Below are 20,440 nucleotides of genomic sequence, written 5' to 3'. Positions count from 1 at the left end.
CTTTCATAAGGCAATTGGACTTCTTTGTACGGGTGTTCTTCTTCCTGTTGGCCGGCTTGTATATACCCGCACAATCGCAATGAACAAGCACCTTCCGCACCTGAGGTGGAGTGCGCTTGTCCATTTTATTGTTGTATTTGACGATCGCGTATCCTTCCTTCTTTGCCCAATTGTTGACGGACTTCATGCCCTCATCTACGGATGCATGGCGGCCCCAGGGGGGCGGCCGGAGCGGCATGGCGGTGAGGGTGGTGATGTAGAGGACGTGGTGTTAATGCATTACGAGTGCGCAGTTGATGTAAATTCCTTATTGAGCACAAATAGTGAGTGGATATGATTGGTGGAACAACATTAATACGGGCCGGCGCTAGGCTAGATGTAGGGGGGGTGGCAGGAAGAGAAAAGGGGGGTGATGCGGAGAGAATAGGGGGGTGGTAATTAAGCTCGTCCTTTACGCAAACGCTCAAAGCCTATAACCATACTGTACAGAGTCTTCTGGCGCATCATTAGGTTAAATCCGTATTACCTCCGAGCACCGTCATTCCCCACTACGTAAGCAACCAATGATCTACTCCACATTTATATATCTAGAACGCCCCCTACAAATCCCAACTTATACCCGACCAACCTCCCATTCTGCCCCAAGATACACCAAATTGCGCCACAAAAATGCTCGCTTTAACCTCCGCAACCGGCAAACTCGGCTCCGCCGTCATCTCCTCCCTCCTCTCAGACTTCAACAGCATCATCCCTCCCTCTGACCTGGTGATATGCACGTCCTCGGACCCCCTATCCCCTCAATTCGCCCCCCTCGCCGCAAAAGGCGCCACAATCCGCCCCATGACCTACGACTCCCCCGCCAGCATGGTGTCCGCCTTCGCCGGCTGCACCGCCCTCTTCCTCGTCTCCTCCCCGCGCATCTCCATGGACTTCAACGCGGCGCCCCCAGGCCAGGGCCGCGAAGCCCACCACATGGCCGCCATTGACGCCGCGCGCAAAGCCGGCGTGCAGCACATTTACTACAGCAGTCTAGCATTTGGGTTCAAGGCGGGAACGCCCATGGACACGTCCCTCGCCAGCGTCATGACGGCCCACCTGCGCACCGAAGCCTACCTCGCCTCGCTAACGGACATCAGCTACACGAGCGTCCGCGAGGGCCTGTACAGTGAGTCCTGGCCGCTCTACCTCGGGTACTACGAGCCCGAGCACGACGACAGGGCTGAGATTGTCGTGGCGGGCGACGGGAAGATTAGCTGGACGAGCATCGCGGATATGGCGTTCTGCACGGCGGCGATTTTGGCGGCGCCGAGGGAGGAGTGGGCGGGGAGGATGTGCTATCTGTCACAGCGCAGGGCGTTGACGCTGGAGGAGGTTGCGGGGGTGGTGGGGAGCGTGAAGGGGAGGAAGATAGGGTTGAAGGTGGTGGGGAGGGGGGAGTATGAGCGGTATTATGTGGAGGAGCGGGGACGGGAGGGGGACGCGGTGAGGTGGTGGAGTAGCACGTATGCGGCGTTGGAGGCGGGGGAGTGTGAGGTTGAGCAGCCGTTGTTGGAGGATATGTTGAGGGAGGCCGGGAAGGTGCCGAAGAGGCTGGAGGAGACTATTAAAGAGATGCTTGCTTGATTGGAGTTCATGGGGCTTTTTTGGGAAAGGTCGGTGTTTGACGGTTGAGGTAGCGAGTATACTGCAAGACAAATATATTCCTGATCTTTGTTGTTTGTGTTGGAGATTGATGCCGTCGCCCTTTACATCTTTTTCCAGTCATTAGCATTCTCCCACGCGTACGCAACCTTCAGTATCGTCTCCTCGGTCCACCACTTGCCAACGATCTGCATCCCAACGGGTAATTTCGTGCCGGACCCCTTCAGTGGCCCCTCGTGAATCTCTAGCATTCCAATTGGTAGCGTGAGCGCCGGGTGTCCGGTTTGATTGAATTGACATGCTGTCGAACGTGTCAGTCACCAATAGCGCCAGAATATATGCTCCAAGAACTCACTGTTGCTGACTAAGCCGACTTGTTTCGCGATTTGCTGGAGTGGAGTAGCATCTGGCTCACAGTGGCTCGTGGCGATGTAAGGCAGAGTGGGCGTAATCAAGACATCGTAGTCCTGTAACGCAATGTCATACGCGTCGCGGAGCTTGCGAGACAGATTCGTTGCTTTTGACGTTAGGGTTGGGAAATTCTTGCGCGCATATTCACCATTCAGGTAGATGTTCTTGGTTCTTTCGCAAACGTTAGCGCGACCAAACCTTGGAGTGCTGCTGATGAGAAAGGGCAGCTTACGATACGTAGGCTTCATCGAAGTTTTCCTGCTTCATGGCGTTGAATTTGGCGTTAAGCTCCACCATTTGGTGCCCTCGTCTGCCAAAAGGACCGACGGTTTTATTCAGGAAGCCAGCGTATTTGCTGACTCCGGTCCAGATCGCGGGGCCTGTTTTGTGCATTGGGACGCTGACTTCTTCTACTTGAGCACCTAAACTCTTGAGGGACGCCGCGGCGCGCTCAAACGTAGCTTTAACGCGTGGATCAAGGACTGCCATCGTCAGGGACTCGGCAATTATGCCAATCCGCATTTTGGAAATATCCACCGGTGTAGCCAATTTCTCCAGGTCTGTCCCGTACTTCGGAATAAGCTGAGGGCTTGGTGCTGCAAATCCCCGATCGTCTATGTTGTCGTTGCCAGATATTACCTGCAGCAGGAAAGCGTTCTCAAGCACCGTACGCGTCATAGGCCCCAAATGATCGTTCGTAGGCTCATTGCTGCCACAGCCCGTATACGGTATCAGGCCAAACGTTGGTTTGAAGCCCACAAGACCACAATTGCACGCTGGTATCCGTACGCTGCCTCCCTGGTCTGCCCCAATGCCCATGTCGGCCTCGCCCAATGCAACAAGCACCCCGCATCCACTCGAGCTTCCACCACTGCTGTATCCATGGGCGAAGGGGTTCTGGACGGACCCGGTGGCTGCTGAGTGGGAGGTGGCGCTGTGGCAGAGGTTCTCGCAGACCGCTTTTCCGGTGATATGGCCGCCGGCTTCGAGGACGCGGGTTACGACGGTGGCATCGGTGCTCTAGAGGATTCAAATCAGTGACAATCCAGAAGTAGTGCATATGAGAGCCTACTGGAACGTAGTCCTTGACAAAATTCGTCCCCATGAGCATCGGCACATCCTTGACTCCAATGTTGTCCTTCAACACCACGGTCTTCCCTTTCAGCAGCTCAGGTGTGCTCGTTGCAGTCCGCAGCGATGGCTTCTTGTCCTGTATATCCGCCTTCCACGCCCATGCTCCATGTTTGTTCTCTTCTGGCTTAGGGAAGTGTACGTTTTCTCGTGGGAATCGCTCTAGGTCGACGGAGGGCTCATAATCTGAAAAATTGTCAGTACTTCGAGAGCTACCACCACGCGTCGGTCTTACCAGGCATATCCATCAACTCCACCGCCGAGTCATGGAACACTGCAAGCAGCTTCCTATAATCTTCCTTCTCTTCATCCTTGATAGTGACGCCCAAAGTTGCCAAGGTCTCGTTCAAGACATCGTGGGTAACAGGATTGCCTTGCCTGGCGACCAGGGAATGGACAGACATGGTTGAGGCTGAAATGACTCCATATTGGGAGTCTCCCAAGATACGAGGACCTCCATCTGCCAGAGTGGGTGTCTGACACCGTCGGTTGCTGACAATTGGAGTGTGGAGAGAGTTCGTCGGTCAAGAGATGCCGATGATGAGAGCTTCGAATTCGGAAGGCTGCTCCCGATCTGGTCCCTCCACTCCTCTCCACTCACACCCCACAATCGCAGGCAGTCTTTGAACCCCTGCAGTGTGTTGACGTGATGGTCATCGGCATTAGTCCAGGCAGTGTGCATAGAGTAGAATCTAGGTAGGGTAAGCATGCATCTCCATTTCACAGCCTTCAAGGTCTCGTCTCAGTCCCCTCACCATGGTCCATACCGAAGAATCTCTGCAGCTGCCCCGTGATTTCGAAGGTCAATTGCTTCATCAAAACTATCAATTGCATCGCTAATTGAAGATAGGCTTCGGCGAAGAATCCCACGACTGCGAATGGCCCAATGGCGCGCGCATCGCGATTTCCTTCATCCTGAACTACGAGGAAGGCGGCGAACGCAACATTGCTGATGGCGATGAGTACTCCGAACCTTATTTGTGGGAGAAAGGTACATCTGGAGGTATCAAAACCGGCGCGCGTTATCTCAATGCGGAACAGGATTTTGAGGTATTGCCGACCCTCAATCCTGTGAAGTGGGACTGACTCGGGCCACAGTATGGGAGCCGAGTTGGCTGCAGGAGAATCATGAGGCTGTTCAAAGAATTCGGATGGCAGATTACGATATACGCTATTGCACATGCAATGGAGAGGAGTCCAAAATTCGCCAAGGCGTGCATACGAGAGGGACATGAGATCGCGGCGCATGGTATATTAATTCTCTTCCCATCATCACCATACTCAAGCTCATCGTATGCTATCCAGGCCTCCGCTGGCTCGAATTCTGGGATTATAGCCTCGAAGACGACAAGAAATACATCAAGGACACCTGCCTCGCACTCAAAGCCGCGACTGGAGAGATGCCCGTAGGCTTTTACTTCGGTCGCGGCACCCCTCAAACCCACGCACTCGCCCCAATTGTCTTCAAAGAGATGGGCACGCCCCTCCTCTACTCCTCCGAATGCTACAACGACGACGTGCCTTATTGGATCGATTTACTGTGGGAAGCAGAGCTACCAGAAGCCCAGCGTGAGGGCATGCTACTCGTGCCATATAATTACGACTGCAATGATGGCAAGTTCCACATGGCTCCAGGTTTCATGACATCTGCAGGACAAACCTATGAAAGCTACTTGGAGAGCACGTTTGATATGCTATATCGCGAGGGCGGAAAGATGATGAATGTGCCGATGCACTCTCGCATCTTGGGAAAGCCGGGGAGAGCAGAGGCGCTGCGGAACTTTTTAAAGTATGTTTCGGAGAAAGAAGGGGTCTGGGTGACTACAAGGCGAGACATCGCGAAGCACTATAGGGCAAAATTTCCGTACAAACCTGGTAGTCGGGCTGGCGGCGCATGATGTAGATCTCATAAAAGCGATGAGTACATGTTCAAGCCCAGACGAGAGGTATACCTCGACCAATAACACCTAAAATATGTACCACAAGGCTGAAAAGCACTTTGGGATACACCTCAGTGCTCTCACAACCATCGGGAACTTTTATACCTAGTGCCTGACATATCAACGCTAGCTTATCGAGACTACCAGGGCTGCCGCTGCACCAAACACCATACGCCACTAGCCGGCCGCTGAGCTACCGTGTCGATCGCCGGTTCCCACATGTTTCCCGGGGTGCTCCCGCGCCTATTGTGACTGCACTCACGCTGCCAAAGATAAGCACATCTGCCGAATTCACGACGCGGTTTTTTCCTGTCGGAAGCATGTATGCCATCCCGATGTCTTCTCAGACATTGTATGGACAGCGAGCACGATTGTACGACGCGGTACCCTGACGATGATGCCGAAGCCCCAGCGTGGGAGGGCCAGGCCTGCTAGCCACAGGAATGAAATACCTAAACCATCCGCTTGGGACTGAGAGGTGCGAGGACGATCTCTATATATTCGTTGTGGGGCTCCTCTACCTTTCGACTTTACGTTCGCACTCTCAGTTCATCCTTCATTCTAAGCTATTGGCACTCAAGATGGCCGACGAGAAAAGTGCAATCCAGTCCGCTGCGCCCAGCTCCCCTACTCACTCCAAGGAGTATGCCATTGGCGACTCTGAGGCCGTGGTGTTTGATGATGATGATGCGCATGAGGTCTTCAAGAAGAATACGGATGGTGTGAACTTTAGGACTGTGGGATGGGTGAGGGCGAGTGTGATCTTTTTGAAGGGTGCGTTGACCGAACCGCAATTCCAAGCGTGATCGGCTAGCTGACAATATGTGGTAGTTATCTTCGCGACCGGTGTCCTGGGTATCCCATCTGCTATGTACTCTCTTGGTACGACATCACCTTTCCACATTCGAGGTTGGAGGGGATCTAGAACTGATGTTGTGAACAGGTGCTGTTGGTGGTGCATTAAGCGTGATTGGATGGGGAGCGCTGAATACATGTGAGTACTACTTTAACCACCAACTTTTCACGAGTACTCGAGACTGATAAGCATAATGCAGATACCGCTGTTGTCCAAGGCGACTTCCGAAACAGCCACCCAGGTTGCCACAGTATTGCCGACATGGCGAGAGTGCTCGGGGGTCCGGTACTCAAGGAATTGACTGGCGGCCTATTCATCATCGCGTGAGTTCCTCCATTCCTCCCGGGACCTTGCTTCCATGACGCATACTGATAATGGTCTTTCTTTCAGCTACGTCCTCTGCACCGGCTCTGGCATTTTAGGTGTCTCAATCGGCCTCAACGCTCTCTCGACCCACGCCGCCTGCTCAGTCTGGTGGTCCTTCCTAGCCACAGTTGTTGTCATGGCTACTGCTTCAGTACGGACATTCCACAAAGTCGGCTGGCTGACATGGGCTGGCTTCGCCTCGATCTTCACCGCTGTGCTCATTGTCGTGTAAGCTACTTTCCACCACCATACCCCCTGTCACTCTCCTCCAAAGATCCTCACTCACACTCATCCCAGCATCGGCGTCACAACTCGTGACCGACCCGCCTCCGCCCCCTCATCCGGCCCCTACGATTTCGGCTACCACGCAATCGCGCACCCAACCTTCGTCGCCGGCATGACCGCCTCCGCCACTATCTTCGTCTCCTCCGCCGGGACCTCCGCCTTCCTGCCCGTAATCTCGGAAATGCGCCAGCCAAAAGACTACCGCAAAGCCCTCTTCACCTGCATGGCCATCGTCAACGCCGCCTACCTCTCCTTCTCCCTCGTCGTGTACAAGTGGTGCGGCAAGTGGGTGTCCAACCCCTCCCTCGGCTCCGCGGGCCCCGTGATCAAGAAAGTCGCCTACGGCATCGGCCTCGTAGGACTCATTGTGTCTGCGTGCTTGTACCTGCACGTCGCCTCCAAGTACCTCTTCGTGCGGATCCTGCGCAACAGCAAGCACCTCCAAGCCAACACGGTCGTGCACTGGTCCGTCTGGCTCTCGTGCACGTTTGGGCTCGCCTCGCTCTCGTTCATCCTGGCCGAGGCGATCCCGATCTTTAGTTATCTGCTCGCGCTGACGGGGAGCATCTGCTTTGCGCCGCTGGCGATTATGCTGCCCGGGTGGTTGTGGATCCACGACCACGGGAGCTGGAGGCGGGGCGGGGTGGCGAAGATGGCGGCGTACTACCTGCATTTCTTGATGATTGCGATTGGGGCTTTCTTGTGTGTGGGCGGGACGTATGGGACGGTGATGGAGATTAAGGCGGCGTATGCTAATGGGTCGGTTGGTGAGTTACTCCTTTTTCTTCCTTTTCTGTTGCCCCCTTTCGATACTAGGTGGTTTTTGTGTTGGGGATTGTGGGAGATGGATTGCTGATTTTGCGCATAGGTTCCGCTTTCGCGTGCGCCGACAACTCGAACTCGATCGCTCACTAGAATCTCTCGTACCTGATAGTCTAGATCAAATAGAGACGATAGAGTAATAGACCACGATTAACGCTTGCCTCTACACAGCTCGCGGCTACGGTTCGCACGTGCTTCGTCCACCCAGTCCTCGTTTTTGTCGATGTGTAAACCCATCGCCATTCCGCTCGCCTGATGCCATAGTAGATGGCAGTGCAGCATCCATATCCCTGGATTGTCCGCCATAAATCTGAGTACCACGTAACCCCTCCTAGATATAAAGACCGTGTCTTTCTTGACCGGATTCACTAGATTAAACGCTCCCCCAGGCGGCTCAGATCCGTCGAACGGGTTATAGCTTCCGTAGGACATAGTGGTATCGAGATCTGCGGCGTATGTTGACAAGACCCAGAAATCGTGGCCGTGGAGGTGGAAGGGGTGGCCGCCGTCGTCGAGGTTGTTGATGATGAGGTTGATAGTTTGAGGGGCGGGGGAGAGGGGGATGAAGGGAACGAATTGGTTGGAGTCCCATTGGGAACGGTCGAGGGATATGAGGGGGTAGGGGGGATCGGATTGGGGTTTGTAGCTTGTGTGGTTCATGAAGCCGTGAGGTACGTTTGAGAGCCGGGAGAGTTTGAGGGTGGTCGTGTAGACGACTAGGGTGAGGTCGGCGTGGCGTGGAAGGGAGGTAGGGAGGGTGGTGGAATTTAGGAGTTGGATGTTGGTTGTGGGTTTGACGCGTTGGGAAGGGCGATTTACTGTTTCTAGTTTCGAGGAGTCTGTGGAGACGAGGACTAGGAAGATGTGGGTTGGGGCGAGGGCGAGATTGGGGTATCTGAAGCTGTCGTCGTCTAGAGTTATTTCGAGGGTGGCTTGTTTTTTATTGGTTGGTCGCCATGATATCAATACGTCTACTCGCTCTCCGGAGTGTAGGACCCCTACTCCGCGAGCGGGACCTTGAATTTCGACCGGACGGCCGCCGTCGACGGTGATGGGCGTCACAGAAGCTCCAGAAAAGCGTAGATTGATACCTGCGAGTGATCCCGTATTGATTACTCGATATCGATACCGCTTTGAACTATTTGTGGTAATGAATGGAGAATGCTCTGGGAGAATCGATATGCAGTCAACAGGCCGAGCAGGGACAGCGAGTGAGCAATTGTATGCGCCAAGACCATTGACGAGAAGGGAGTCTGGGACAGGCTCCATGCCATAGGACCCTGAGGCCGTTAGCTTGGAGCTAGTATCCATGTTTAAATACACATACCCGCTCGCATGTACCACTTGAGCACATCCTCAGCAGGACGATGGTACCAATCACCAATCATAAGCACACGATCTTCATCGTACGAATAACTGATAGCTATTTCTACGTCTACAGGCTCGTGCACAATCAAAGCTCCATAAAGTCCATCTGCTCGCTGAACTTGTTCGTGAGCATGATACCAAAACGTGCCGTGCTGGCCAGAAACCGGGATGGTGTACGTGAACGTCGATCCAGGTGAGATTGGGCACTGGGTCATTCCAATAGCGCCATCGTATTCGACGTGATCTCGCATATGCAGTCCATGCCAATGGATAGACAGTCCTTCGTCTTTTAGCGCGTTTTCGACGCGAATGATGAAAGTGTCGCCGGATCGTGCCTCCAGTGTTGGTCCTGGGAATAGGCCGTTGATGAGATATACTCTCTTGGCGACACCATCAGGTCGTCTGATTGCAGAGGTCGCCGTCCAATTGTGATACTGCGTCTTTGGAGGTCGTGATTGGTGAGCCTGGGGATTCAAGACCAGGTCCAGTGGTCGTCGGTACTCTCGAGACGCCTCAATAGAACCCTCCAAGGATGGAGCCTGTGGACTCTGATATCCATAATTGAGATAAGTAACAAGCGCTGCCAAGAAGAAGAGCAGTGCAATGATGCTCCTGGCAAAGTATGCCTTGTAGGATGAAATACCTTCAGTAGGCTGGTGAGAGGGCGTCGAGGAGCCAGGAACGGGGACGTCTTCTGAACCGAGCGCAGGATGGCTCCGCCTTCGCATCTCCATTCCTCTGCTCTCCATCCATGGGGTTCATAGACTTCTCATATGAGAAGCCAGACACAAGAAGCGTGGTCGTATTAGTGGGATCAGGCCGTCATTGTGTGGCGAGGCAACTCAACCACGGGGTAATACGCCTTCCCTTATTGGCCGCGTCACCTATCGACGTGCATCGATATCGAAACCATGGCATCAGCACTCTTCCAACCTCTTTCGTCCTCGACTCGTTGACATGGTACCACTACATGTATTTCAACACGTTTAACAAAGCAAACTCCCCACTCGCAGCCTCATCATCCATCTTCCGCAGGCTGCCGGTCTTGTGCGACCTCGACGCCGTGCCAACCGTGTCACGCCGCTACAGCATGCACGACGCGAATCGGCCGTGATAGAGAGCCACGATGGAGCCCACATCTACCTCTTCTTTTGCGCACTGGCGAAGGCGTTTGCTCGTCGCAGCTTCTGCGATCATCATCTTCATTTTCGTGGTTCTCATGTTGCCTCAAGTCTCCAACACCCCGCCTCCCGCCTTCAACGTGGGACACCCATCAATCCCGCTCACTGGATCTCTGAAAGATGTGAATCATGTGGTCTTGTTCATGCAGGAGAATCGTGCTTTTGATCACGTAAGTGATTTCTAATACTTTTGGTGAATGTCACGTGATCTAAATCTGTAGCTAAATATCTGCCAGTACTTTGGCTCAATGGCTGGCATACGGGGTTACTCTGATCCCAATGTTCAAGTTAATGCCGGTCGTCCCGTATGGTACCAAGATGTTGATAGCTCGCTCTCGGATAACACGGATCATCTCCTCCCGTGGTATCTGAACCATCTCGGTGGTAGCTGGCCTGAAGCTTCTCAGTGTATGGTTGCTGGAGAGAATGGATGGCATGGTGAGACGTCTCCTCGATTTCATCTAATTTCCGACCATGACTGAGGCCCTATCAGAAAACCAGGGCGCCCTAAATGGAGGTCTCAATAATCTCTGGGCACTTAACAACACCCCATGGAGCTGGGGCCACTTTAGGCGGGACGAGATTCCAGTTCATTTTGGCATTGCAGAAGGCTGGACAGTCGCAGACATGTATCAGGAATCCGTCATAGCAATGACCAACCCTAATCGCGTCGCCTGGGTAAGCGGCTCCATCAATGCTCCCGGTTCTCCCCAAACCCCCGACCAAGGCGGCCCAACCATCGACAACAACGAAACTCCTGGCTGCGAAGGCGATCATCTAAACTGCTACCCCCTGAAATGGAAAACCGCCCCGGAATACTACCAAGACGCCGGCGTCTCCTGGCAAGTCTACCAAGACCGCAACAACTTCGACGATAACCCCTTCGCGTGGTTCTGGCAGTACCAAACTGCCCTCCCATGGCAACCGCTCTCCACCCGCGGCGTCTCCTTTCTCCACTCCCTCGACGCGTTTTATGTTAGCGCTGCGGCCGGCACATTACCTCAAGTGTCGTATATCATCGGCCCTGAACAACTAAGCGAGCACCCACCCTACCAGCCCAAAGACGGCGCCTGGTTACAGAAAAAAGTGGTCGATGCCGTCACCAAAGGCGCCTCCTACAACGACACAGTCCTCATAATCTCCTATGACGAGACCGGCGGCTGGGGCGATCACGTGACGCCCTACCACTCCCCTGAAAACACCCAAGGCGAATGGATGAAAGACCCGTACGGCAATCTCGGCGACGTCTATACCGGTCCCGGCTTTCGAGTGCCCTTCTACATCGTCTCACCCTGGACGCGCGGCGGCCACGTCTTCACCGAGCACGCGGACCACATCTCGCAGATTAAGTTTGTGGAGCAGTGGCTTGAGACAAAGGGGTTCAATGTGACCTCCGACCAAGTTCCCCATTGGCGACGAGAACATATGTCAGACTTACTAAACGCGTTCGACTTCTTGCACCCGGATTTCTCATTGCCTGAGATACCTGAAGCAGACGCCCCGAGCAAGGATTTCTGGGGCCGGTATGACGGCTACGCCAAATGCGAAGCCAAGTTCCCCGAGAACCGTCCACCGGTGCCGTATGGGCAGCAAACCGAAAAGGAGTCGCTGGTCTCCGAAGAAGGCTTCAAGAAAGTCCGCGGCCAGCTTACCGAGGGGCGCTATCTCGTTTTCGAAGCTTTCGGGTGGGCTGTTACGAATAAAGATGGGCGAGTCGGTGTATCGCGGGCGTCCGCTAAACATGAGAAAAAGGCGCAGCGGTGGGTCGTGCATCAGGACGCACCCGCGTCGGATGTTTTCACGGTTAGTAGCGCTGTGGATGGGCTGTTTATCGGGAAAGGGTTGAGGTTAGTGAAAGGAGTAGCGGAGGCGCAGAAGTTGAGATTCACGGATCTAGGGAATGGGCTTGGGTATGCTATCCGGACTGGTGATGGTAGATCAATTAGCCTCACCAAGGACGGGAGGATAGGATTTGAGGGGAAGGGCGGGTTTGGGTTCGAGCTGTTCAGTGTTACGTATCGGGATTGAGTGTGTTGTTGTAAGCTTTTACTCATTTTCCTTGTACCCGTTCCTGGTGTGATGTTTTCTGGCGTTTAGAGTCCTGTCGGACTGACTTGAAGCGGCAGTTATCTTGTCGTGAATGTTCTCCTCGCCGTTTTCTTTCTGTTCTTTCGTCACGTTTCAATATCTGCGGTCGTAGTGTGTGGGTATAGTCTATTCAAGCATTCCCTTGCCATCGCTGCGAACTAGCCGTAATGTGTGCTGGCGTAATTCTCCGATTGACTGCATGGAAGCAGGGATGATCTAATATACATGAAAGAAAGAGGGGTATAGTACAGGTTTCCGTAGGAAGTTAGGAAAAGGGGTAAGGAGTGATTGGAAAAACAAAGACTGGGAAGAGTTGGGGCACTATGGAACGCCGGATAGAAAGATAAGGAAATACATGGGGCCATTCGGGGGTTTGAGGAAATTGCGAAGTGGAAGGAGATAAGAAATAGGATAGGGAAGACAGTATGAGATCGAAGGGGTATCCGAATCCACTAAGTTCCAGGAGGCGGTCCCGTTTCCACTGGCAGGCTCAATGCGCGCTCAATCGCTGCCGCGTTCTCGCCTCCTCTACCTCGTAATAGTGTAACAGTGCATCGCCTTCCAATGGCAGGTCCCATGCGCGCTTAATCGCTTCCGTCTCCTCTAACGCGTAATGCTGAAACAGTTCATGGGACGCCGTACACGTATCCCTTGGATTTAGTCCGGTTCTACATGGACAATCTGTCGCCGCATTTCCGCCACATCCACGTGTCGCAGGGTTGTTGGGGAACCACAACATATATTTGAATGTGTGGATGTCGTCGGTACAACTGTGTTTTTCTTGGCTATGCTTCAATTTCCAGCTGTTGTAGGTGGGGCAACGATAATATCCGTAGAACTGGCGGCACCCGCATGCCCACTGTATCTCAAATCTTGCACACAACGGATATGTGCCATCGTAAGTAAGTATGGGTACGCGATTGTGGTCTAATGGGGTATTAGGACCAGTCACTACCCATATTGGGCCAGCATGGCTCTGTGCCATCTTGGAGGATAGGGGTGCAGGTGTGATTGGTGAACAATTCGGATCTGCTATTCTGTTAGATCGAAATACGTTCCAAGTGATCGGTCTTGTTTCTTACTGGTGCTGGGGTTGTCGGTTTACGGAGTCAGTTGCCCGGTGTTGTCTTGTGAAAGCATAGGTGTGCGTATCGTTGAATTTGAGCTCGTTCGTACAGGTTTGGTTTCTCGTTGCTGCAGTGTTGAGGATGGTAGACCGGTAAGGATGGTAGACCGATGGGAATGGTAGGTTGATGATGAGAACGTTTCTACTGTCGGAATCCATCCTTTTATACCCTATGGCCTTCTTACGCCTTGGCCTCCACATGAGTCTACGCTATTGCTCGTGATCTTGACAGTTTCATCTTTGTTTCTTGCGCTGAGTCTTCAGGGGCGTGAACTGGTCGGTTAGAGGTAGAGGCGAGGGTCACGAGCAGCTTCTCAGTGTCGGAGAACATCGCAGGATGCTGGTTTTCACAGTAATGACTTAATGTGTTGACTGATTTATATCCTAGTTTCAAGTTAAGTCACGGTATTCACTCAAGGGAAATGCGGAGCAGGGGGTCAAAAGCAATCTTTTGGAGTCCTGAATTACCACCGAAGTATGAAATGACTTGTGGGATATTATGCCTTCCTCCGTGATCGTTGCACAGTCCATTTCATCTGCTGTGCTAAGTATTTACATGCATGAAATGTTCAGCGAGATTGGGAAGGTTGGGGTATTATGGAACGCCAGATAGAAACTAATGGGCATACATGGAGGCATCTGGGGGTTTGAGAAAATGGGGATGTGGAAGGGGATGAAGAAACAGGGTATGGAAGGCCATGTGACATCTAAAGGGTAGCCAATTTATCTGCTCTTCCAACCCCCTCAGAAATCTTCCTCCGATACCTCCCGGTCAGGCTGCTGCGCCGCCTTTATCGCCAACATGTACAATTCCATCGCTCCCTTATCACGTTCCGCCTGGGCCTGGAATGATTTCATGTGGACACAGCCTTCTGGTCTGCAGTAATGGCGGTGGATCTTTTGCTTTTTCCACAGGTGGTATTGACGGACATTGTCGCCACAAGCATGGGTGAACTTTGAGCCATCTCCGCCGTAAGCCTTCCATTCTTTGCAGCGATGGATGATGACTGGAGCCCGGCAGCAAATGAATGTGTTCCATTCAACGCAGCATTGGTTGTCGTGGTCGCAGTCGTTGTCGCAGCCGACTCTCCCGAAGCAAGGGTGCGGGCCGCTATTCGAGGCTTCTGCGGACATCTTGAGGAGTTGGTATGGTTGATGTAGACTGTGGACCTGCGATTTCGTTAGAAAAAAATACTCCGTACTGTAGAAAGTAGTAGCTTCTCTTACTTGTTTGCCAGCTGAGAGGATGTTTTCGGTTCCGAGAAATGTCGGCAGAGGTGAATGTGAGCTCGTTCGTGCAAATTTCGCGTTGAAGTTGCAGTAGTGTTGAAGGTTGTAGGTGGATGGAGAAGAAGTCCTGCCCGTCAGAGCCAGTCCTTATATACTCCGCAGTCCCCCTAATTCTTGGCTTCGCGATGAGCCTTTTACTGTGCCAGTCACCATGGCGGTTTCACTTTCGTTTGTTGCGTTGAGTCTTTATTTGATGCGTTGGGCTTTTATTTGTTGCGTCGAGGCTTCATTTATTGAGTTGAGCCTTCAGGGCGTGAAATGGCCGGTAGGAGGTCGAGGGGAGGGTCATGAGTAACCTTCTAGCGTCGAAGAGCATTGCAGGATGTTCGCTCTCCCAGTAATTGATCATTGCGTTGGTTTGTTATTACCGCAGTTTCAAACAAAACCGCTGCGTTGACTCAAAAGGAATGTGAAGTGGCCGATGGGAGGCCTGAGCATACATGATGAGCAACCTTTTGAAGTCCTGAGCTACCACCGGCATATGAAATTCCTTAGAGAGATTTGGGTTCTTCCCTCATGATCGTTACAGACTCAGTTTCGTTTGCTGCGATGAGCCAAAGACGCGAAGCGCTGGAATTGAAACGTTTTGCACGGTCTCCAATTTGTTTGCTTTTGAAGGTACATTCCCTTCGAATAGCCGCATTGGTGAAGAGAAGAGTCACATCGGGGCAGTGGTAGTTCAATGCCTCGTGGTCGGGCTGCGGAGCTGGAACTTGACGCTCCTGATGACTCGAAAATTGATGGACTATTCAGATATTCGGGCGCGGGACGGGTTTCAGATTGCCCAGTGCTCAACTCCGAGGTCTAAAGGATCGTAAGGACCGCTCATGATGAACTTTCGTTTCGAAACATTCATAGTGGCGCACTTCGTGCCCGTGCCTAAGTGGGCAGGGAAAGGGCCAACCGCGAGTACAAGGCAAAATATTAACGATTGCGAAATTCGTAATCCAGTTATGGTTTGAGGAACATTCTATGCATGTACTACAAATTAAGAGAATGCAGAAAGAAATCTAAGAGAGATACTACTCGGGCTAACCCGTACCTCGAAAAGCGCCGCACGCCCGCCGTGGAGTGATTAGGGGGTGTGCGTTTATCCCTCCCCAAACTTTATTACCTACTTTTTATTAAAAAGCTTACAAAAATTAAGAATAGGAAAGTACTTAAGTAGGATAAATTTAATAAGGAAGTAGATAAGAATTTTACTTTATACTATAGGCCGTTTATTCCTTGCATAAAAGGACTATAGGAGGTCGTCTTTCTAGGTAGGAAGCGGTGGCTAGAGGAAGACCGAGAGCTGTATATTTAAATAAAGTCTATGCTTAAGAAGATAAGGAGCCATCTAGACACTGCAGCTATATGATAGTGTTTGATCTACAAAATGAATTTAAATTAAATTACAGCTTGTTATTAGAGGCCCTTTTCTCATTTCGTGACTAGGATCACGATATCGACCCCGGGCCTATCTAGTATCTCCTTAGAAATGAGGGTGTAGCCGACATCTACCCTAAAGTTGGGTGTTGCTATAGACTTCACATCATGGTCAATTTTGCAACAGCCTATCATTCGTCAGCTCGTGCCATCCTGTCTACTGACGCAGCAATATCCTATCGACCTTCTCTGCATCCAAATTCTCTTGATGTGCAAGTTGAATCGACACTTGACATATCATAGCACGGCACTTCTTGCAGCTTTTCCAACTGTCTCCATCGAGTATGTGCCGAGCCCGGAAGGGGCACATGCTGCTCTGCTTAACGTCAGGCCCCAGTGATGACACCACAGCATCTTCGGCCCGGAGCCCTTTGCAGGGAATCATCTCTTCACCGGGAGTGGGCTCTTCGCCTGGAGGGGGCTCTTCGCAGAGAATAGGCTCTTCCCAGACAGTGGGCTTTTTCTTGGTACCTTTACTCGCAAAGCCCCAAGTACTAATCCAATTACTCGCTGCAGGCCCTTCCACTACCAGTGCAGCTGGTTCTAGCTCTGACATAGGTTCAACAATTGGGTCTGGTACAGGGAGGTCCGCTTTACTCTTCTTTGACTTCTTTTTCTTCGTGACGGTAAAGGAGAATGAACCCCAGTCGTCGGCAGTAGGCGGAGGGGGAACAAGCTCAGGCGGTGGCGGCAGATCTTCTTCCTCTTTCACAGGCTCGGACTCGGGCTCGGGTTCAGAGACGACAACGGGCTCAACGGGTGGGCCCTCGAACTTCTTTCCCTTTTTGCCCTTTTCGCCCTTTTTTGTCTTTGTGGCGCTTGAAAATGACCACGGGTCCTCTTCTTTTACAGGCTCAGGCACGGGCCCAGGAATGACAACAGGGTCAGCGGGTGGGCCGTCGGCCTTCTTATCTTTCTTCTTGTCTTTGCTCAACCCAAAGGACCAGACAAAGCTGTCATCCTCTTTCGCTTCGATTACTGGTTCAGGGGTAACAAAATCCTCAAGGAGGCTTGCCTTTTTCTTTTTCTTATCCTTCACTGACGGGAAGGACCAGGCGGTCTCATGAGCAGCCTTATCTTCGTAGACAAGCCATTCTTCCTTCTTTCCTTTCTTGCCTTTCTTCTCCGACCGGAACAACGAGAGGCTGTCCCAACTATCATCACTGTCCGAACTCTTAGGGATGGATTCTTTCCAACCAAAAGTCCCTTCAGCTGTTGTCGCTTCGCGTGGGTATAGTTCTCGTGCGGTCGGCTCTTCCAATGGGGCTGCCGGGGGCGGAGGGGGCGTAGGAGGAGGAGGAGGAGGAGGGTAATCTTCAGGGGCCTCTTCCGCCACAGGAGGAGAAGCGTAAACTTCAAAAGCCTCTTCCGCCACAGGAGGAGAAGCGTAAACTTCAAAAGCCTCTTCCGCCACAAGACGAGAAGGATGAGCTTGAAGGGCCTCTTCTGCATTACTGTCCTCCTTTTTCCTCACTTCTTTTGAAGGTGGTGGGGTAGGCGAAGGAGGCGTTGGGTCTTTTAGCCTCACGAAACCCTTCGCCTTTCCTTTGCCGTTTGATTTCCCGCTGTTCTTCTTCTTGTGACCGATCGTACTAGGCTTTGGATCTTTCATGTCAGGAGGAAAGTGCACATTCTTCTCTTCGTGTGGTGCTGTGGCAGCGGGAGGGTAACCTTCAGGGGCCTCATCCGCCACAGTAGGGTAATCTTTGGGGACCTCTTCCGCCGGAGGAGGAGGAGGAGGAGGAGGAGGAGGAGGAGGAGGGTAATCTTCAGGGGCCTCTTCCGCCACAGGAACGTAATCATCAGGGACCTCTGGACGGTAATCACCAGCCTTTGGAGGGCAATCATCAGGGACTACTGGAGGGTAATCATCAGGGACCTCTGGAAGGTAATCATCAGGGACCTCTGCAGGGTAATCATCAGGGACTTCTGCAGGGTAATCATCAGGGACCTCTTCTGCCGGAGGAGGAGGAAGAGGAGGATGAGGGTAATATTCAGGGGCCTCTTCCGGAGGAGCGTCACCAGTGGCCTCTTCTACGGTATCGCCTTCAAGGGCCTCTTCCAGGGAAGTCTCTTTAGTGGTGTCTTCCAGAGGATATTCTTCGGGTTCTTCTGGGGGAGGTGGAGGGGGTGGAGGAGGAGCATCCAGAACGGATTCTTCGGCAACTGGTGCTTCGCAGTAAGCGGGATTCCCAAAGATGCTTTCTCTTATCTCACCTTCCTTGTTAACCAGACTTGTGATCTTGTCCGTGTATATCCCCACCATAATCTTTACCAGAGCTTTATTGAAAGCAGCAGCTTCACCGATATGATCGAAGAATCGCTCTTGGGCGAATATAGTCTCGTCTGCCTCGAATGCAGCCTCAATTTTCGTCTTCAGGTAATCTAGGAGCCAGTTTTCGTCCTTAAGGAACTTGGGATATAGATCTCTTGCAATATCCAAGATCTCAAAGATGGACAAACCCTGGTCAAACATCTCCATATTTTTTATTGCATGTTCTGCAAGGCCATCGAGTCCATACAGCCTTGCAATATAATAGACCAGAAAACCTCTTCTGTATTCGGTCGTGGTTTTGGGAGTACCGAAGACACCTCGTGGCTTTAGTGTCTGGTAGGTGCCAGTGTACAAATAATGCACTAGCGTATGCCCAATGTCTTCGTCTACTTCGGGAAGTTCGACGGTCCGCCGGTATGGGCCGAATGGGCCGATTGGGTTTGATGAGTATGCCCATTTTGGAGATTGCCTGGCGTAGAGTTCCGGGACGGTGTAGCTCACGCGATTTGAGCCAATTAAGAATGTCAAGGCTGGCCCTGTGTAGGGGCTATGAACGCGGGATTAGCAAGAATAAAGCGTACTCTAAGCTAATGGTAAGGAACCTTACGAAGTCTCGGGCCGATTGTCCTCTTTGATAGAAGTGTCATTAGAAGTTAGAAGTGGTTTCTCCTGATGTGTCTTGGCCTATACTAGAGTTTCTTTGGATCTTTGCTGCGACGACGGCTTTTTGGCTCTTTTTGGCGCACTTTTTCGCCATTATTGGACTGAGGGGAGTAGCACGGCTAAGATTTCGTGGATGGCTTGGGAACATATGAATTAGAAGATAGAAGACGAGAGTAAAGTGACAGAAGAAAGCGGCTGCCAGGCTGTGGCCGCGTTCAATGACTACGTGGTGCGCTATTAGTGGCTAGACCAGATTGGAGCAGTGACAACGTTGCCCTACGGAAACATCGAGCGACTCACCTAATTACTACAATGTCAGTTTTTACGTTGCGATTGGATTGTGTTGGTGGCAGGCCTTGAAGCGTTGGTGTCCAGATTTAGGGCTAGGCAGCAGTATGGCTTTAAGTCAGCTGGTGTCTAACTCGATTGCTGAGGCATTCGAGGCTTGCGACTATGCGCAATCTGCCGATTGGACCCAGGGGAACAAGGTTCCACCTTGGCGTATTAGACTCAGACCAAGGTCACATGATGGATCGTTGGATCGTCAACCAGCTGACGAGCATGAGGAGTTCTTGGGCGCCATAATTGCGCATGTTGCAAACAAGTGATAGTGTTGATTGATTGACAGACTATGGATGGGCGGAGTGCCTCATATATGTATCCATTCCCACCCCCTGTCACGTTGTTTCAGCCACCAGCTGCCGTGATATTCAACACTCCCACTCGATGGCTACTTTCACTAAGAAGAGTGCCAGCGACCATTTGTCACGGCTCGGACAGACCCCGTTAAAACCTTCAAAACCCTTTAGGTAAAGAGAAGGAAAGGGTTCCTGTGTGGTCTGTCTCTGCTTGAAGCTGGTAATTCGTGCAGATCACTCGATACCTAGCCCTCTCCGAAACCATTCAAATCTATCTCACGCAAGAGGCTTGGTGAAACCGTCGGCAATGTGTGCTGTAGTTGTAACATACTTCAGTTCAACTATTCCAGTGTCTTGAACTTCTCCTTGCCATTTGCGCTGGATTTCTATATGCTTCGTGCGTGAGTGCTACTGTGGGTTTGAGGACAGAGCGATGGCGCCCTGGTTGTCGCCACATATAACCGTCGCGGCTTTTTCGAGTCAACTTGGCATTAATTTGTGGTGACACGGTGTGGTGCTACAACCCGTAACACGAAGAACTCGATTACTGAGGTATTCAAGGAAGCAAGTAAGCAGATTAGATTGGTAACGCGTAATCTGCCTATAGGTTCGTGAGAGAATAAATTAGGTTCCGGGAGTTCACATTTTTCTGCCAACTCTTTTGCAGAATGGATTCGGGTAGCAGTTTTATTTATAGTGGGTGGGACCTCTATAAAAGCAATCTAAATATTTGCTAACAACTTGCTATCTAACTACAAGAATTCCTTTTAAGCTTTAACCTATAGATTCTTATATAGATCTATATAATCTATAAGCTTAGTATATACCTCCGCCTTTATATCTATAGTAAGTATAGATCTATATAGCTTTAGTATATATAAGTATATGGCTATAGTATTAGCTTCTATTCTATATAGGCTTATAAAGTTAT

General features: G+C 51.7%; 9 protein-coding genes across 9 annotated transcripts; 5 read left to right on the top strand and 4 right to left on the bottom strand.

Moving 5' to 3' along the window:
* On the top strand, positions 1-451 carry BDZ99DRAFT_155294 (uncharacterized protein). Its single transcript, XM_033712828.1, has one exon. The coding sequence runs from the start codon at positions 80-82 to the stop codon at positions 335-337; it is 258 nt and encodes an 85-aa protein (XP_033571299.1). The 5' UTR covers positions 1-79; the 3' UTR covers positions 338-451.
* Positions 452-543: 92 nt separating this feature from the next.
* Positions 544-1,796, top strand: BDZ99DRAFT_545617 (NAD(P)-binding protein). The gene has a single exon (XM_033726853.1). It carries the CDS (start codon positions 670-672, stop codon positions 1,621-1,623), a length of 954 nt encoding a protein of 317 aa, XP_033571298.1. The 5' UTR covers positions 544-669; the 3' UTR covers positions 1,624-1,796.
* On the bottom strand, positions 1,653-3,843 carry BDZ99DRAFT_502727 (amidase signature enzyme). Its single transcript, XM_033723913.1, has 5 exons — positions 3,419-3,843; positions 3,125-3,369; positions 2,285-3,072; positions 1,997-2,223; positions 1,653-1,942 (listed from the first exon to the last, which is right to left on the bottom strand). Exons 1-5 carry the CDS (start codon positions 3,585-3,587, stop codon positions 1,746-1,748), a joined length of 1,626 nt encoding a protein of 541 aa, XP_033571297.1. The 5' UTR covers positions 3,588-3,843; the 3' UTR covers positions 1,653-1,745.
* BDZ99DRAFT_155243 (chitin deacetylase 1) lies at positions 3,764-5,210 on the top strand. Its single transcript, XM_033712827.1, has 4 exons — positions 3,764-3,985; positions 4,034-4,233; positions 4,282-4,432; positions 4,489-5,210. The coding sequence occupies exons 1-4, from the start codon at positions 3,940-3,942 to the stop codon at positions 5,079-5,081; spliced, it is 990 nt and encodes a 329-aa protein (XP_033571296.1). The 5' UTR covers positions 3,764-3,939; the 3' UTR covers positions 5,082-5,210.
* A 494-nt stretch (positions 5,211-5,704) lies between these two features.
* Positions 5,705-7,953, top strand: BDZ99DRAFT_575554 (neutral amino acid permease; the record flags this gene model as incomplete). Its single annotated transcript, XM_033728484.1, has 7 exons — positions 5,705-5,897; positions 5,955-6,005; positions 6,067-6,117; positions 6,179-6,302; positions 6,370-6,573; positions 6,643-7,397; positions 7,499-7,953. 7 exons carry the CDS (start codon positions 5,705-5,707, stop codon positions 7,543-7,545), a joined length of 1,425 nt encoding a protein of 474 aa, XP_033571295.1. The 3' UTR covers positions 7,546-7,953.
* BDZ99DRAFT_525918 (uncharacterized protein) lies at positions 7,603-9,554 on the bottom strand (the record flags this gene model as incomplete). The annotated part of the gene is made up of 2 exons (XM_033726078.1): positions 7,603-8,732; positions 8,780-9,554. 2 exons carry the CDS (start codon positions 9,552-9,554, stop codon positions 7,603-7,605), a joined length of 1,905 nt encoding a protein of 634 aa, XP_033571294.1.
* Positions 9,555-10,039: 485 nt separating this feature from the next.
* On the top strand, positions 10,040-12,029 carry BDZ99DRAFT_491278 (non-hemolytic phospholipase C precursor; the record flags this gene model as incomplete). The annotated part of the gene is made up of 3 exons (XM_033723099.1): positions 10,040-10,171; positions 10,238-10,439; positions 10,495-12,029. The coding sequence occupies 3 exons, from the start codon at positions 10,040-10,042 to the stop codon at positions 12,027-12,029; spliced, it is 1,869 nt and encodes a 622-aa protein (XP_033571293.1).
* A 3,859-nt stretch (positions 12,030-15,888) lies between these two features.
* BDZ99DRAFT_467613 (uncharacterized protein) lies at positions 15,889-17,556 on the bottom strand. Its single transcript, XM_033721057.1, has 2 exons — positions 16,118-17,556; positions 15,889-16,061 (listed from the first exon to the last, which is right to left on the bottom strand). Exons 1-2 carry the CDS (start codon positions 17,543-17,545, stop codon positions 16,035-16,037), a joined length of 1,455 nt encoding a protein of 484 aa, XP_033571292.1. The 5' UTR covers positions 17,546-17,556; the 3' UTR covers positions 15,889-16,034.
* A 487-nt stretch (positions 17,557-18,043) lies between these two features.
* BDZ99DRAFT_545605 (uncharacterized protein) lies at positions 18,044-18,757 on the bottom strand (the record flags this gene model as incomplete). The annotated part of the gene is made up of 1 exon (XM_033726852.1): positions 18,044-18,757. A coding segment is annotated over one exon (714 nt), but the record flags the coding sequence as incomplete, so codon positions are not given.
* Positions 18,758-20,440: the final 1,683 nt, after the last annotated feature.

This window comes from Mytilinidion resinicola (assembly GCF_010093595.1).
Source record: "Mytilinidion resinicola strain CBS 304.34 unplaced genomic scaffold BDZ99scaffold_23, whole genome shotgun sequence".
In the NCBI taxonomy this organism is placed as follows: Eukaryota; Fungi; Ascomycota; class Dothideomycetes; order Mytilinidiales; family Mytilinidiaceae; genus Mytilinidion; species Mytilinidion resinicola.
The sequence above is the reverse complement of the archived record's forward strand: the minus strand, read 5'-3'. Positions and strand labels throughout refer to the sequence as shown.

What these genes read in the sequence shown, in the direction of transcription:
- BDZ99DRAFT_155243 (XM_033712827.1), top strand. Translation starts at nt 3,940, where the DNA reads ATGGTCCATACCGAAGAATCTCTGCAGCTGCCCCGTGATTTCGAAG. An exon ending in GCTGCCCCGTGATTTCGAAG is followed by an intron (nt 3,986 to 4,033) that starts GTCAATTGCTTC and finishes AATTGAAGATAG; the next exon opens with GCTTCGGCGAAGAATCCCAC. An exon ending in ATGCGGAACAGGATTTTGAG is followed by an intron (nt 4,234 to 4,281) that starts GTATTGCCGACC and finishes CTCGGGCCACAG; the next exon opens with TATGGGAGCCGAGTTGGCTG.
- BDZ99DRAFT_467613 (XM_033721057.1), bottom strand. Translation starts at nt 17,545, where the DNA reads ATGAAAGATCCAAAGCCTAGTACGATCGGTCACAAGAAGAAGAACAGC. An exon ending in AGAATTTGGATGCAGAGAAG is followed by an intron (nt 16,062 to 16,117) that starts GTCGATAGGATA and finishes GACGAATGATAG; the next exon opens with GCTGTTGCAAAATTGACCAT.
- BDZ99DRAFT_502727 (XM_033723913.1), bottom strand. Translation starts at nt 3,587, where the DNA reads ATGTCTGTCCATTCCCTGGTCGCCAGGCAAGGCAATCCTGTTACCCAC. An exon ending in GGAGTTGATGGATATGCCTG is followed by an intron (nt 3,370 to 3,418) that starts GTAAGACCGACG and finishes ACAATTTTTCAG; the next exon opens with ATTATGAGCCCTCCGTCGAC. An exon ending in AGTCGGCTTAGTCAGCAACA is followed by an intron (nt 1,943 to 1,996) that starts GTGAGTTCTTGG and finishes CACGTTCGACAG; the next exon opens with CATGTCAATTCAATCAAACC.
- BDZ99DRAFT_155294 (XM_033712828.1), top strand. Translation starts at nt 80, where the DNA reads ATGAACAAGCACCTTCCGCACCTGAGGTGGAGTGCGCTTGTCCATTTT.
- BDZ99DRAFT_545617 (XM_033726853.1), top strand. Translation starts at nt 670, where the DNA reads ATGCTCGCTTTAACCTCCGCAACCGGCAAACTCGGCTCCGCCGTCATC.